General features: G+C 41.7%; 1 protein-coding gene across 2 annotated transcripts in view; it reads right to left on the bottom strand.

Moving 5' to 3' along the window:
• The window catches only part of RUNDC3A (RUN domain containing 3A), a 38,110-nt gene extending 24,324 nt beyond the window's left edge, over nucleotides 1-13,786 (bottom strand). Inside the window, exons 1-2 of one of the 2 annotated variants that reach the window (XM_033919369.1) lie at nucleotides 13,526-13,786; nucleotides 1,593-1,708 (exon numbers count right to left, since the gene is read on the bottom strand). In XM_033919369.1, the coding sequence (XP_033775260.1) occupies nucleotides 1,593-1,708; nucleotides 13,526-13,632 (223 nt within the window). In that variant the 5' untranslated portion in view covers nucleotides 13,633-13,786. The remainder of the gene's footprint in view (nucleotides 1-1,592; nucleotides 1,709-13,525) is intronic. The other variant, XM_033919370.1, reaches the window with a different exon arrangement.
• Nucleotides 13,787-14,430: the final 644 nt, after the last annotated feature.

Here is a 14,430-nt window from a genome sequence, read left to right on the forward strand (position 1 = left end):
CAAAAATTCTCGTCTCCTTCTCTGTGTATCCCTAGCCAAATCTGGGAACATCTGAATTTTACAACCTAAAAATTCTTTGTGTTTATTTTTAAAGAAGAGTCTCAGCAACCAGTTTTTATCTGGTGCGAGAGCTACTGTCAAAAGTAAAGTGGCAGGGGTCACCAATTCTCTATCAGACATTTCCAAAATATTAGATATGTTCATTAAGTCAGGTCCCATTTTCTGTTGTTGTTGGTCTTGAGTTTTATTTGGAAGGTAATAGACCTGCGTAAATGGTGGTAACGACTCTTCAGAAAGTTCCAATACTTCCGTCATATAACGTTTCAACATTTCCCTTGGGGCTATCATAGAAGCCCTAGGGAAATTTATCAGTCTGAGATTATTATTACAAGAGAAATTTTCCATTGCCTCCATCTTCCTTCTTAGGTTAGTATTGTCTTTAATTAATGTCTCAGTAATTTGTTGGGAGACTTTTAATTCTTGACAGACATTCTGTACTGAAGTTTTTGAGTCCTCAAGTCCAGTCTTTAAATTTTTTATCTCAATTTCATGATTATTAAGTTTCTTTTCTAATTGTTGTAGTTGTGGGTTTATAGATCTTGCCAAATTGGCCACAAGATCCCACAGAGAATCTAATGTAACCTCTCGGGGCTTCTCAATTTGAAAAGGTTGTAAAGGTTGTAATTTTAATTTGGTTAGCTCACCCTCTGGCAGCGTGTCTCCTACGGCAGTCTGTCGAATTCTCTCATCCCCCACTGCTTCCTCCTCAGTCTCCTCGCTCAGACTCCTCTGCACCGGCAGGGAGTCCTGCCACACAGTTCCCCCGTTGTTCTCCTTAGCCTCCGGGAGGAGGTGAACTCCGACCTCAGGAAGTACCTCCTCTCGCGGGGAACTGGTTGACTGAGGGCGTGGGGGAGGTGCCCTTACTTCGGGGCTCAACGATGTCTCCGGCCCCATGGAGAGCGACACAGATGCGCCTCCACCATGCGTCTCCCGCGGGGAACTCCCCGAAGCTGTCGGCGTGCCCTGCATTCTCCTCATCAGTTCCTCGATGTTTCCGAAGACGGCCGTTCTGGAGCGCTGCGAGGCTCCAGCAGCGCTGCGTCCCCTCCTCTTCGGCATTATAACAGGTAAATAGTTGCAGTAGACAAAGATATTTTAAGGAGCTTCAGGGAGAGTGAAGCTCAAACAACTCCTCGTGCGGCCATCTTGGATCGTGCAGTTGACTTTAAGCCAAGGGACCCCAGTTCATTTTAAGAAATGTTTGGACAAGTTCCTGGAGGAAAAGTCCATAGTCTGGGGAATGTTGCTACTATTTGGGGTTTTGCCAGGTACTAGTGACCTGGATTGGCCACTGTGAGGATGGGCTACTACTGGGCTAGATGGACCATTAATCTGACCCAGTGAGACTATTATGTTCTTATGATTGCTGAGCTTAATAATATTACCTTGAAAAATGAGGGTATGAAACATAAGGTTGGGGGGAGGGCACAAACCTGAAGGTTTGCCTTGCTTAATACCCTTGAATTTGCCCTGTTTCCATAACTACACATTCTTAGCTCTTGTTCCTTGAACACCGCTTTGCTATTCACCTTTAAAGCGATGGCTCAGAATCTGCTCCAAAATGGCGGCAAAATTTATGAACTCCTCAGACGAGTCATCGATGGGCTCCGCCGTGTACTTCTCTAGTAAAGTCTTCACTGAAAACCTGCAGGCGAGACAAAACCGTCAACAGGTGGGAAAGAAAGAAAATATTCAGCAGGGACACAAAATACATGTATGAACAAAGAGAGAAGGCAAAGCTTCCGAGTTGCCCAGTTCCAGGCTGAGGACTTGGACTTCAATTTACAATCCAAAGCAGTGCGCACTGCCGCTGACCTCACAGCAGGTCCCCTGGTGCAGTGATTCCCAACCCTGTCCTGGAGGGACACCAGGCCAATCGGGTTTTCATAGGAAGTGATAGGCATGCAAATTTGCTTCATGCATATTCATTAGGGCTAGCCTGAAAACCCAATTGGCCTGGTGGTCCTCCAGGACAGGGTTGGGAACCACTGCCCTAATGAATATGCATGAGAGAGATTTGCATAGGATGGAAGTGATAGACATGCAAATTTGCTTCATGCATATTCATTAGGGCTAGCCTGAAAACCCGATTGGCCTGGTGTTCCTCCAGGACAGGGTTGGGAACCACTGCCCTAATGAATATGCATGAGAGAGATTTGCATAGGATGGAAGTGAGAGGCATGCAAATTTGCTTCATGCATATTCATTAGGGCTAGCCTGAACACCCGATTGGCCTGGTGGTCCTCCAGGACAGGGTTGGGAACCACTGCCCTAGTGCACCATGATAGTGTTGTCGGAAATCCTGGACTGACCTAAAATCTAATCCCTGAAATTGGTACTAGAAGGAATAATAGAAGCAAAAGAGACAGTGGAAATGATCAAGCGCTGAAAACATGGTGATGCACCAGAGTTGCCAACCTCTATATCAAAGATATACCTGGGGTGATGGTGAGGATTTTTATTTTCTCTTGCTTTTTTTAGGTACTTAATTCATTTCTTTGCATTTATATGCAAGTTAATTATTGCAACATACCATGGCCTAGTGGTTAGCGCTGTAGCCTCAGCACCCTGAGGTTGTGGGTTCAAATCCCATACTGCTCCTTGTGACCCTGGGCAAGTCACTCAATCCTCCATTGTCCCAGGTACATTAGAAAGATTGTGAACCCACCAGGACAGATAGGGAAAATGCTTGAACACCCTGATTGTAAACTGCTTAGATAACCTTTATAGGCAGTATATAAATACCAAATAAAATAAACAATTTGAAAGGTGGTTAATGTATTGGTTCAGCCCGTTATTTTGTCAAGGTTGGATTATTGTAACTCAATGTACCTTGGTCTTTCAAAGGCCAGTCTGCAGAGGCTTCACTTGATACAGAATACCACTGGCAAGCTCATTTTCGGTAGGAGTAAATTCAATCACGTAACCCCATTGCTCAAGGAATTACATTGGCTTCCAGTGGATCTCAGAATTCAATTTAAGTGCGTTGGTATTGCATTTTAAATTTTATTCGGCATCTTTACCACTCTGGTTCCATTAGATTGGAATGTACATAGATCTCATCTCGCTAGGAGTTCACAAAAATGAAAACTTACATTTCCTTCCCTTAAGGGTAAAAATAGAGCCTTCAAGAGATTCAGCCACTCTTTCATTTTCAAATTAACTGAGCTCTGGAATGAGTTACCGCTTTCACTTAGAAGTTTAGGCCCCTTCGCTCTATTCCGAAAAGCTTTGAAAACTTTCTTGTTTACCAAACACTTTGGAAACTAAGCCATTCTAGTTTACATTTGTTCTCTATCTTTATGTATTTTGCTTACATTATTGTAAACCGAGTCGAGCTCCTTTTGGTTGAAGACCCGTTCTATAAAATTAAGGTTTAGTTAGTTAGATACAGCTGCAGTTTGTACAGAAAATCTGGGACTGAGCCTCCTTCCAAACAGAGGTATGTTTGGAAGACAACTTGGCCGATATTCAACTGCCAGGAGGCAGGCCAGATAACTCCTGTGCTCAGCGCTGATGGCAGATATTCAATATGGGGTCATTTCCATTGACTGGCATTGGATATCTGGGGGGGGGGGGATGAGGTTTGAGGCTAAAAGGTAAACCAGCTAAGTCAATATTCAGCATTAACACATACGGTAACACAGTAGATGACAGAAGAAAAATACCCTCATGGTCTATCCAGTCTTCCCAACAAGGCAACCGTAGCCCTGCCCAGATCACCCATTTTAAAATGCTGATTGTGAAGTCACCACCATGTCGACCATATAGGCAACCAAACATGATGGGGATGATAAGCTGAATGCTGTCAGCAGTATATCACATATCAGTCAAGATGGCTCCCTCCCTCCTCCTAGGCTGCTCAGTCTCCCCCCCCCCCCCAGTATGTGATAATAAAATGATCAACAGACTGGAGTTGGCATACCTGTCTCTCGCCACATGTGGGACACAAACCATACAAGTCTGATTGACATTGGCCTCTGTTTCCCCCGTGCTGGATTTGGCCACTTTTCTTTGTCTCTCACTATTCATGGGACAGACTATTCAAGTATCTATCCCGGTGACAGGTCAAAAGTGCGCAAGACAATCGCACACGGACAAAAACGCGCAGACAACTCAGCGCAAATTAGGTCACAGTTTTAGACTCTCTACCACCTCTCTCGGAAGGGCGTTCCATGCATCCACCACCCTCTCTGTAATAAAGTATTTTCTTTTCTTAAAATTTTTATTTAAAAATTTTAAACAATGTTTTTACACAAAGTAAAGAATATGGAACAAATCAAGAAAAAAAGAATTTGTGCATCAAGTCTTTCTTATAAGCAATTCCATCAAGCCCACAATAAGTGTAATAAAGTATTTCCTGACATTATTCTTGAGTCTACCTCCCTGCAACCTCCATTCATGTCCTCTAGTTCTACCACCCCTATGTCTCTGAAAGAGGTTTGTTTGAATATTAATATCTTTCAAGTACTTAAAGGTCTGTATCATATCACCGCTCTCTCTTCTTTTTTCCAGTGTACATATTCAAGTCATCCAGTCTCTTCTCAATTCCTCCAGTCTCCTCCATATTCAAGTCATCCAGTCTCTTCTCAATTCTTCCAGTCTCCTCCATATTCAAGTCATCCAGTCTCTTCTCAATTCCTCCAGTCTCCTCCATATTCAAGTCATCCAGTCTCTTCTCAATTCCTCCAGTCTCCTCCATATTCAAGTCATCCAGTCTCTTCTCAATTCCTCCAGTCTCCTCCATATTCAAGTCATCCAGTCTCTTCTCAATTCCTCCAGTCTCCTCCATATTCAAGTCATCCAGTCTCTTCTCAATTCCTCCAGTCTCCTCCATATTCAAGTCATCCAGTCTCTTCTCAATTCCTCCAGTCTCCTCCATATTCAAGTCATCCAGTCTCTTCTCAATTCCTCCAGTCTCCTCCATATTCAAGTCATCCAGTCTCTTCTCAATTCCTCCAGTCTCCTCCATATTCAAGTCATCCAGTCTCTTCTCAATTCCTCCAGTCTCCTCCATATTCAAGTCATCCAGTCTCTTCTCAATTCTTCCAGTCTCCTCCATATTCAAGTCATCCAGTCTCTTCTCAATTCCTCCAGTCTCCTCCATATTCAAGTCATCCAGTCTCTTCTCAATTCTTCCAGTCTCCTCCATATTCAAGTCATCCAGTCTCTTCTCAATTCCTCCAGTCTCCTCCATATTCAAGTCATCCAGTCTCTTCTCAATTCCTCCAGTCTCCTCCATATTCAAGTCATCCAGTCTCTTCTCAATTCCTCCAGTCTCCTCCATATTCAAGTCATCCAGTCTCTTCTCAATTCCTCCAGTCTCCTCCATATTCAAGTCATCCAGTCTCTTCTCAATTCCTCCAGTCTCCTCCATATTCAAGTCATCCAGTCTCTTCTCAATTCCTCCAGTCTCCTCCATATTCAAGTCATCCAGTCTTCTTATGGCACAAACCCTGAACCATTTCCGTCACCTTCCTTTGAACCACCTCAAGTCTTTTTACATCCTTGTAGAGATACGGTCTCCAAAACTGGACACAGTACTCCAAGTAGGGCCTCACCAACAACCTGTACAAGAGGATTAATATCTCCTTTCTTCTGCTGGTTACATCTCTCTCTTCGCAGCCTTGCATTCTTTGGGCAACAGCCACATTGTTTCGCTGCCTTGAGACCTTCAGATACCATCACCCCAAGGTCTCTCGCCCCCTAGTACATACAGCTCTTTTGGATTTCTGCACCCCAAGTGCATCACTTTGCACTTCTTCACATTAAATCTTAATTGTCAAACATTAGACCGGCTTCATTTAGTTCAGAACACTGCAGTCGGATTATTGTATCACTGTTCTAAGTTTGATCACGTTACGCCACTTTTAAAATCAGAACATATTCTTCCAGTATCTTATTGTATTCCTTTCAAATACAATTTTCTCACTCACCGTATACTATCTAGTGGTCTTCCTTCTTTCTTATACAGTCTTCTGGTCCCATATTCACCACAAAGAATATTATGCTCATCTCAGGAACAGTTACTTATTGTCCCTTCATTTTGGCAATTAAATCTCGATTTTCATAGGGATTCCTCTTTCTCTGTTATGGTTCCAACTCTTTGGAATTCCTTACCTTACTACCTCCGCATCAAAAAATCTTTTGCGAATTTTAAGGCACAATTGAAGTCGTACTATTTTTCTTTGGCTTTCTGCTCTTGATCTTTTTCTTTACTTTACTCATGCTATAGATCACCCTTTCTTCTCGACTTCTTAGCTTATATTTTTAATTGTTTGGGCAGAATTTCAATATGACTTCCTTTTTGTTTTACTCCTTCCCTTCCCCAACCTTTTTGTTTTTATTGTAACCTCCCCTTTCTTTATTCTCCTTTTACCCATTTTTGTTTGTATGTTGGTTGAATTTTTTTGTTTTTGTTTATTGCCTCCCTTGTTATGTCTTTTTAATTTTTGTTTTAATTTTCTTTTAATAATATATTATTATTGTAAACCGCTTAGACTAACGGTGGTTGTATTTGCGGTATATCAAATAAACTGAAACTTGAAACTTAGACCATTCTTTTAATTTGTGTAGATCTCTTCTCATATTGTCCATACGGGGCATCTACTCTGCTGCAAACCTTGGTGTCACCTGCAAAGAAACAAACTTTTCCTTCCAATCCTTCAGCAACATCGCTTACAAATGTGTCAAATAGGGTCAGCAGCACAGATCCCCTGAGGCACTCCACTACGTTGAGTTTAGAGTAGACAAAGATAGGACTGCTGTCTGGGGCGGTCTGATTTGGCCAGTAAACTTAACCACTCAGCACTAACCTTTAGCCGCTGTGAATATTCAGTGGAGATAAATCAGTTATCTCATGCTGAATATTTGCACTTAACTGATTAAGCGCTGTTTAACCAGTCAATGTTGGTTCTAGCTAGGTAAATAGTGCTGAATATTGGGGAGAAGGAATGTTTCTGGGCATACTTCACCAACACAAAGAGGTACTAAAAAGTACACACTTGTAGAAAATGTGTTTTCCTGCCTTCAGTGGGCAAGAAGCAGTCTTGACCACTAGGGCAATCATTCTGTAGATGTGAGGAGAAGGGAAAAGAGGAAATGGAGGACAGAGGATACCAGCATAGCCAGAAACAGTGGTGTATTAAGGCCCGCTCTGGGCACTGTCTTGATTAGGGAGCGCTGGCACTCATCCTCCTCTCCACCCTTGCTCCTTGCTCCTCTCCACCTCCTGCCTTGCACGTGCGCCCCTTCCCTTCCCCTGAATCTCTTTAATGTTCCCGGTGCAAGCAGCACCACGAACTTGCTGCCCGCGTCAGTGTTGGCTCTCTCTCTGACATCGTTTTTGGGACCTGCACCTAGGAAGTGACATCAGAGGGAGAGCCGATGCGGGCTGCTCGCACAGGGAACATTAAAGAGGTACAGGGGAAGGGAACGGGTACACACGTGAGGGGGGGGGATTCAGGAAGGAGGGAGGTGGAGAAAAGGGCAGGGGAGGGGTGCCACTGCCCTGGTTGCCAAATTCAATCATGTAACTCCCCTTTTAAAGGAAAAGCATTGGTTACCCATAAATCACAGAATCACATATAAAATAGCATTACTCACACATAACATATTAATAAACAAAGCTCCTGCATTCTTAGAAAGATTTCTAATACCATATATTCCCAAAAAATCTTTACGATCCGAAGAAAAATCTTTACTAGTAGTCCCCTTGCTAAAATTCATTTATTTAAGTCTGAACTAAAAAGTTTTCTATTTATAGATGCTTTTAACGATTAAATCCTTCATATTCTTAATTTAATTATTAGGCCAAATGTCTTCGTTTCCCCTTCCTAATGTTTTTCCCTTGAATTTAATGTTTTTAATAGCGATTGTAACCATTAAATAATTTTCCTTTTGTTTCATTATAGTTTGTAGAAATTCCCTCTAAAATGTATTGTAATCTGTATACATAAGTTTATTATTTTTTTTTTAATTTAATTATTGTATGTACATTACCAAAAACTTTTATTTACTTGTACATCGCCTTGAATTTTGAATAGGCGATAAATCAAAATATTTAATAAACTTGGATAAACTTGGAAACTTGGATTTATTCAAGGAGGGATGTGATTTTTTTCTGTTACAGCCCCTCAAATGTGGAATTCGCTCCCGATCAACATAAGAGAAGAAAAATTACTTAGCAAGTTTAAAAGTCTCCTAAAAAGTTGTCTTTTTAAGGATGCTTTTAACTGATTCATTTAAATTTTATGATTTTACAGTGGACTAGGAATACCGCCAAGTGAAAATTAAGTGGGTAATCTTCCCCAACTTCTTGTTTCATTACCTATCCCTTTTTATTTGTTTTTGAATTGTATTTAATCCTCTTTTTTTGCCTCCCTTTTTCAGACGTTATTATTTTATTAAAATTAGTACTAACTGTCCTTTTTTTTTTTTTAACCTAATTTTTAACAAAACGTAAATTGCATTGGATTTGGATTATGCGATCAAATCAAATATTTTAAATAAACTTGAAACTTATGTCACTGGCCAGAAACCAGTACCAAGAAACTGCAACTGCTATCCAAGAGATTGATCAAAGGGGGCCAGATTCCATAAACGGCGCAGTAAGTTAGACGATGGCAGGCACCGTACCGCCGTCTAAATTAATTGCTATGGCATTTGACAGCATCATTAAAAAAACATCATTACACCCCAATCAAACCGGTTTTAGACAACACCATAACACAGAACACTCCCTTATTGGCATGACAACTTCAATTCAATATTTTTTGGATCATCATCAATCAGTGCTGTTAGTTTCTCTTGATCTTTCAGCAGCGTTTGATACAATTGATCATCAGTTGCTCCTTGCTAGACTTCAATCTATTGGGGTTACAGATGAAGTTCTAGCTTGGTTCACATCTTACTTTACTGACCGCACGTCTACAGTCATTTTTAATAATTCAATATCCCTCTCATCTCAAATTTCACATGGGGTTCCACAAGGATCTATTCTTTCACCTTTGCTTTTCAATATTTTTCTGGCACCTTTGTTGACTTTATGCCAATCCATAGGATTTCATGTTTTTGCCTATGCCGATGATATCCAATTATTGCACCCATTAAATAATAATAATCAAAGTGAAATTTTGGTCATTAATGAAAAACTAGATCAAGTACATCATTGGCTAGATAAAAACAGATTGGCACTCAATATCAATAAAACCAATGTTATGCTATTTCCGTGGAAAGAGAGTTTTCCTCTTGTTGCTCCTATTTCTATTCTTAATGTACCCCTACAGTTAGTAAAAAATACAAAAATTTTGGGAGTAATTTTTGACACTAAACTTTCTTACCATGAACACATTAGTAACATTGTAAAAATCACCTTTTATAGGTTACGCAAAATTCGGTCCATTTCAAAATTTCTTTGTCCTAAATCAATTACAATACTTATTCACTCCTTGGTGATGTCTAAAATTGATTATTGCAATTCCTTATTTAAAGGAATTGCACTATATGAAATTAAAAGATTACAAATCATACAAAATACAGCCATAAAATTAATAACCAATGCAAAAAAATATGATCATGTAACACCACTCCTCAAAGAGGCTCATTGGCTCCCTGTCAATTACAGAATTACTTATAAATTATGTTTAATTATCTTTAAGACTCTGATCAACAAGACCCCAGCATTTTTATATCGATTTCTTGTTCCTTATTCTACAAAAAGAATATTACGTTCTAGCGAACAAAATCTGCTATCTGTTCCTTCGTTAAAAATTATCAATACAAGGAGACAATTTATTTTTTCTTGTACTGCACCACAGACATGGAACGCTCTTCCTATTTTCTTACGAGAGGAAAAAGAACTTGGAAAATTTAAAACTGAACTTAAAACCTTCCTTTTTAAAGATGCTTTTACATTATAATTTTAGTTTTAGTATTATGTTTTCTATATGAAACCTGTGTTAATTATTTCCTTTTGTGTTTCCCATCAATGTTTCTTCTTTACTTTATGAATTGTAGTTCATCCCTTCTTTCCCGTTTATCAATGTTAATAATCATGAGTTCTTACCCATTATTTAATAATTGTATGTATTGTATTGTTTGTTTTTGTTTTTTATATTTACTAATTATTAAATTTAAAGTGTACATCGCTTAGAATATTTGATTAAGCGATTTATCAAGTCATCTAATAAACTTGAAACTTGATTAGAAACTCGTTAAAAAAACAAACAAACCTAGGTGATGGTAGATGTCTATGAAGGTAAGCATCATAGTCACATCTAAGGAGGCATCTGACCCGCCTAAGGTCAAAGCAGGCATAATTAGGGACGGAGATGACCTCAGGGTCTGTCAGGTACGATTCTCAAAAGAAAGCCATGGCTTACGTTGCAGATGCTTAATTTTCTGGAACGCACCATTAGCCATCGTTCTTTGAGCAGTGCCGACACATAGCTGGAACCATTTTTGTAGATGGCTGCTGATTTAAGCATAGAATCCGACCCACGATGTTGAAATCAGAGAGCACCTGGCTGAGAAGGGTTGAGCAGGAATTATTGTCATTTACTTCATTCATTGATAATGGACAACCTCATGGCCTTTTACTGGAAACAATGAAGTGACGACATCGTGACATTATCCAGTTCTCTTCCGTTGACTAATGGCTGTTCCTTGGCACTGTGCAAATCAACCATCAATGGCTTCGTGTTTTAGGAGATTCATGAGAGACGCGAAACCCACAGAATCAATGAAGGATTCCAGTTCAGGCACAGACTAAGCTCTTTCGAGCAGGGACTGTCTTATTTGAGAATCTGTACAGCACTGTGTACGTTTGGTAGCACCATAGAAATAATTAATAGTATAGTATTAGTAATTGTCTTTCAATAAATATTTTTATTGAGATCCATTAATGCTCTCTTTCCCAAGGATCTTAAATCAAAAATCAGCTTTTCTGCTAGCTTTATTTATCAAGCTCCATTGATCTGGAAGAGCTGAAGAAATACTTGATTATATAATGGTGATAGCATTGTGATTTTTTTAACCATTTTATAAGTTGTCAGTACTTAACTTTAGGCGGACTTTATTGAATCAGGGCCAGAGTCTGCATTTATTATATTTTACCACTTTTTATACTACTGTTGATGATTATTTGCAGGTTGTATTCCTTTAGATACAAATTTGACTGGAATTCTCTGGGAATGTTCTGGAAAGCTTTGTAATCCACATAAAACCACAAGGTATTGTGGAATTTAAGAATGGATGTAAAGTAAATTTTTCTGAGGGAAATTTTGAAAAACAAAACACTGCGGTAAAAACCATACACAGTTTAGTTGCAATCACAAGAACATATTTTCTTTTTAGAAGTATGCCTAAGAACAAAAATATGAAGGGTTGACCTACATTAAAAATGTTTCTTTGTAGTACATATTTTTAACATTTTCCTATATCTAGCATAGAAACATAGAAACATGATGGCAGATACAGGCCTAATGGCCCATCCAGTCTGCCCATCTGCAGCATCCATTATCGCCTCCTCTCCCTATTGGCTAAGGCTCTTAACATTTGCATCTCCTCTTCCTATAGGCTAAGGCTCTTTACACCTGCATTGTGATGTCATAGAACTTTTGGCTATAGAAACATTGTAACATGATGGCAGATAAAGGCCATATGGCCCATCCACAGTATCCACTACCTCCTCCTCTCCCTATTGGCTAAAGCTCTTTACACCTGCATTGTGATGTCATTAAACTTTAGTAACATAGAAACATGATGGCAGATAAAGGCCAAATGGCCCATCCACAGTATCCACTACCTCATCCTCTCCCTATTGGCTAAGGCTCCTTACACCTGCATTGTGATGTCATAAAACTTTAGTAACATAGAAACATGATGGCAGATAAAGGCCAAATGGCCCATCCACAGTATCCACTACCTCATCCTCTCCCTATTGGCTAAGGCTCCTTACACCTGCATTGTGATGTCATAAAACTTTAGTAACATAGAAACATGATGGCAGATAAAGGCCAAATGGCCCATCCATTCTACCCATCCACAGTAACCATTATCTCGTTCTGTCTCTGAGAGATCCCACGTGCCTATCCCAGGCCCTTTTGCATTCAGACACAGTCTCTGTCTCCACCACCTCTTCTGGGAGACTGTTCCATGCATCTACCACCCTTTCTGTAAAATAGTATTTCCTCAGATTACTCCGGAGCCTATCGCCTCTTAACTTCATTCTATGTCCTCTCATTGCAGAGTTTCCTTTCAAATGAAAGCGACTCGACTCATGCGCGTTTACATCACGTAGGTATTTAAACATCTCTATCATATCTCCCCTCTCCCGCCTTTCCTCCAAAGTATACAGATTGAGATCTTTAAGCCTGTCCCCATACGCCTTATGACGAAGACCACATACCATTTTAGTAGCCTTCCTCTGGGCCGACTCCATCCTCCTTCTCTGTTTCGCACATCTGGCATCATACCTTAACAGCACATCCTCGGCAGATCTCTCCTGACCATATCCCTTGCCTCTCTTGGGCTCTGAATGGTGGAGTTGTTCCTGTGTCGATCATTCCCATGTCCTCTCCATCTCACTCATACACGCAAACACACATACAACCACTTCAGACAGTTTCCATGGTAACTGTTCTAGAAAGCATATAGAACCAAGAAGAAAATTGCCAGACAAGATGTGGTGCTTATCCACCCTTATAATTTGACTGCTGAATTAGAGGGCATTAGGTATTTAAGCATTTCCTGGCTGTCCCTGAGTATCTGGCACTAAGACAATTAAACAGATGGGGGTAGGGGAATTCATCCATCAAGATGGAAAAAAAAAACATGGGGCTACAGGTGGGTGCAGTAAGGGAGGTCATTTTTCCCCCAACCCTTAGGAACTCATCACGTGTCCTTGCTCAAGAAAAGGTTGTTGCTATGTCAACCGTCCTGGCATTCTTGCCCGAGATTGGCTGTGACGACACTTCCTGGTTCCCCATCGTCATGGGCTCTGTGGCTGCAGGGGAGCCCGAGAAGAGAGATGGAGCCAGCAGTTCCAGTTACACCCCTGCAGCAACTGCTCTTCTCGTCTGCCGAATCGTTTGCACTGTGCATTTCTCCAGAAATCCCTTGCTCGATTCAAATCGTGTTACAGTTCCCAGGCAATAAATGCACTAGATTGCGCTATGCCCCAGGAAGAATTCAGGAGGGAAACACTGTTTATGCTTCTGTCGCCCTTTCCTTTCTAGCATGCAGCCTGTCCTTCCTGGGCTTCTCCATTGAATCCTTTCTATTTTGATTCGGCATTTTGCACCCCCTTTAACAGCAAAACATTAATGCATTGAAGGTTTAGCAAAAGCATTCATGAGAGTCACACTATGCCCACCCATCCCCCCCCCTCCATCCTAAAACAGGGGACACCCGGGGACTGATCCCCAGGGAAGGGGTGGGGAGGGAGGAAGGTGATCCTGACCTGCACACGGTGAGGAGGTTCTTTCTCTCCACGCCAATGTTCCTAGACGATGCCTTCTTGGAGGAGAGTCCCAGAGCCATGGCGGACTGAATGCAGCTCGATTCCATCCAGAGCAGGGACAAGCCGAGGCAGCGGATCCCTCTTCTCTCGCCCCAGCCCAGCCCAAAGCTCCGGCACGAAAGCCACCCGCCCCCTCCCAGAGCGCTCCGGAGAAGGCTCCTCTCGGCCTCTCGCTCGTCGCCCGACGCCGGAGGCTTCCTCCACCCCGCAGCCAACGTTCGGGCCGCCCGCCTCAGCCAAGGGCGGCGCTGAGAAGAGCTGGCCGTGGTGCTGAAGCTGAAGCTGAGCGCCGCCGGCGGTGACGTAACGCCGAGCCCGGCCGAGGTGGGTGAGGGGCGCCTGATGTAAGAATAAGGGATCGCTGGGGTGTCCTACGGTGCCTCGTCCCCGTCTTCCGTCCCACTTGAGCCTGTCGCTCCTCCGTTGTTCTCTGGATTCCCCATCGGCTGGGCTTTGGCAAAATAATAATAATAATGTTCCCAGCAGGGTGGATCAAGGGGCGGATGGGGTTTCAAGTCGGAGAGCTCGATACTGGCTTGGTGCTGCCGGCTGTGCTAATGCTGGACTGTGTCAGCTCTTCCCCCCCCCCCTCTCCCAACCCTTTTACATTCCTACAAGGAATGGTGCGTCAGGTGTTTATTAATAACCGAGACTATAAAATTGCAGGCTTGGGATGAAAAGGGAATTAGGTCGATTCATGCACTCTATAAATACGAAAGGATGGTCAATAGACCCGTTCAGTCTTTTGACAACAGGGAATACAGAATCACATCTCCTCCGCCCTCAATTAATTATAGTCAAAGGATAAAGAGGGCCTGCATATAGGGAGAAATCTTTTCTTGAAC

This window comes from Geotrypetes seraphini, chromosome 13 (assembly GCF_902459505.1).
Source record: "Geotrypetes seraphini chromosome 13, aGeoSer1.1, whole genome shotgun sequence".
NCBI lineage: Eukaryota > Metazoa > Chordata > Amphibia > Gymnophiona > Dermophiidae > Geotrypetes > Geotrypetes seraphini.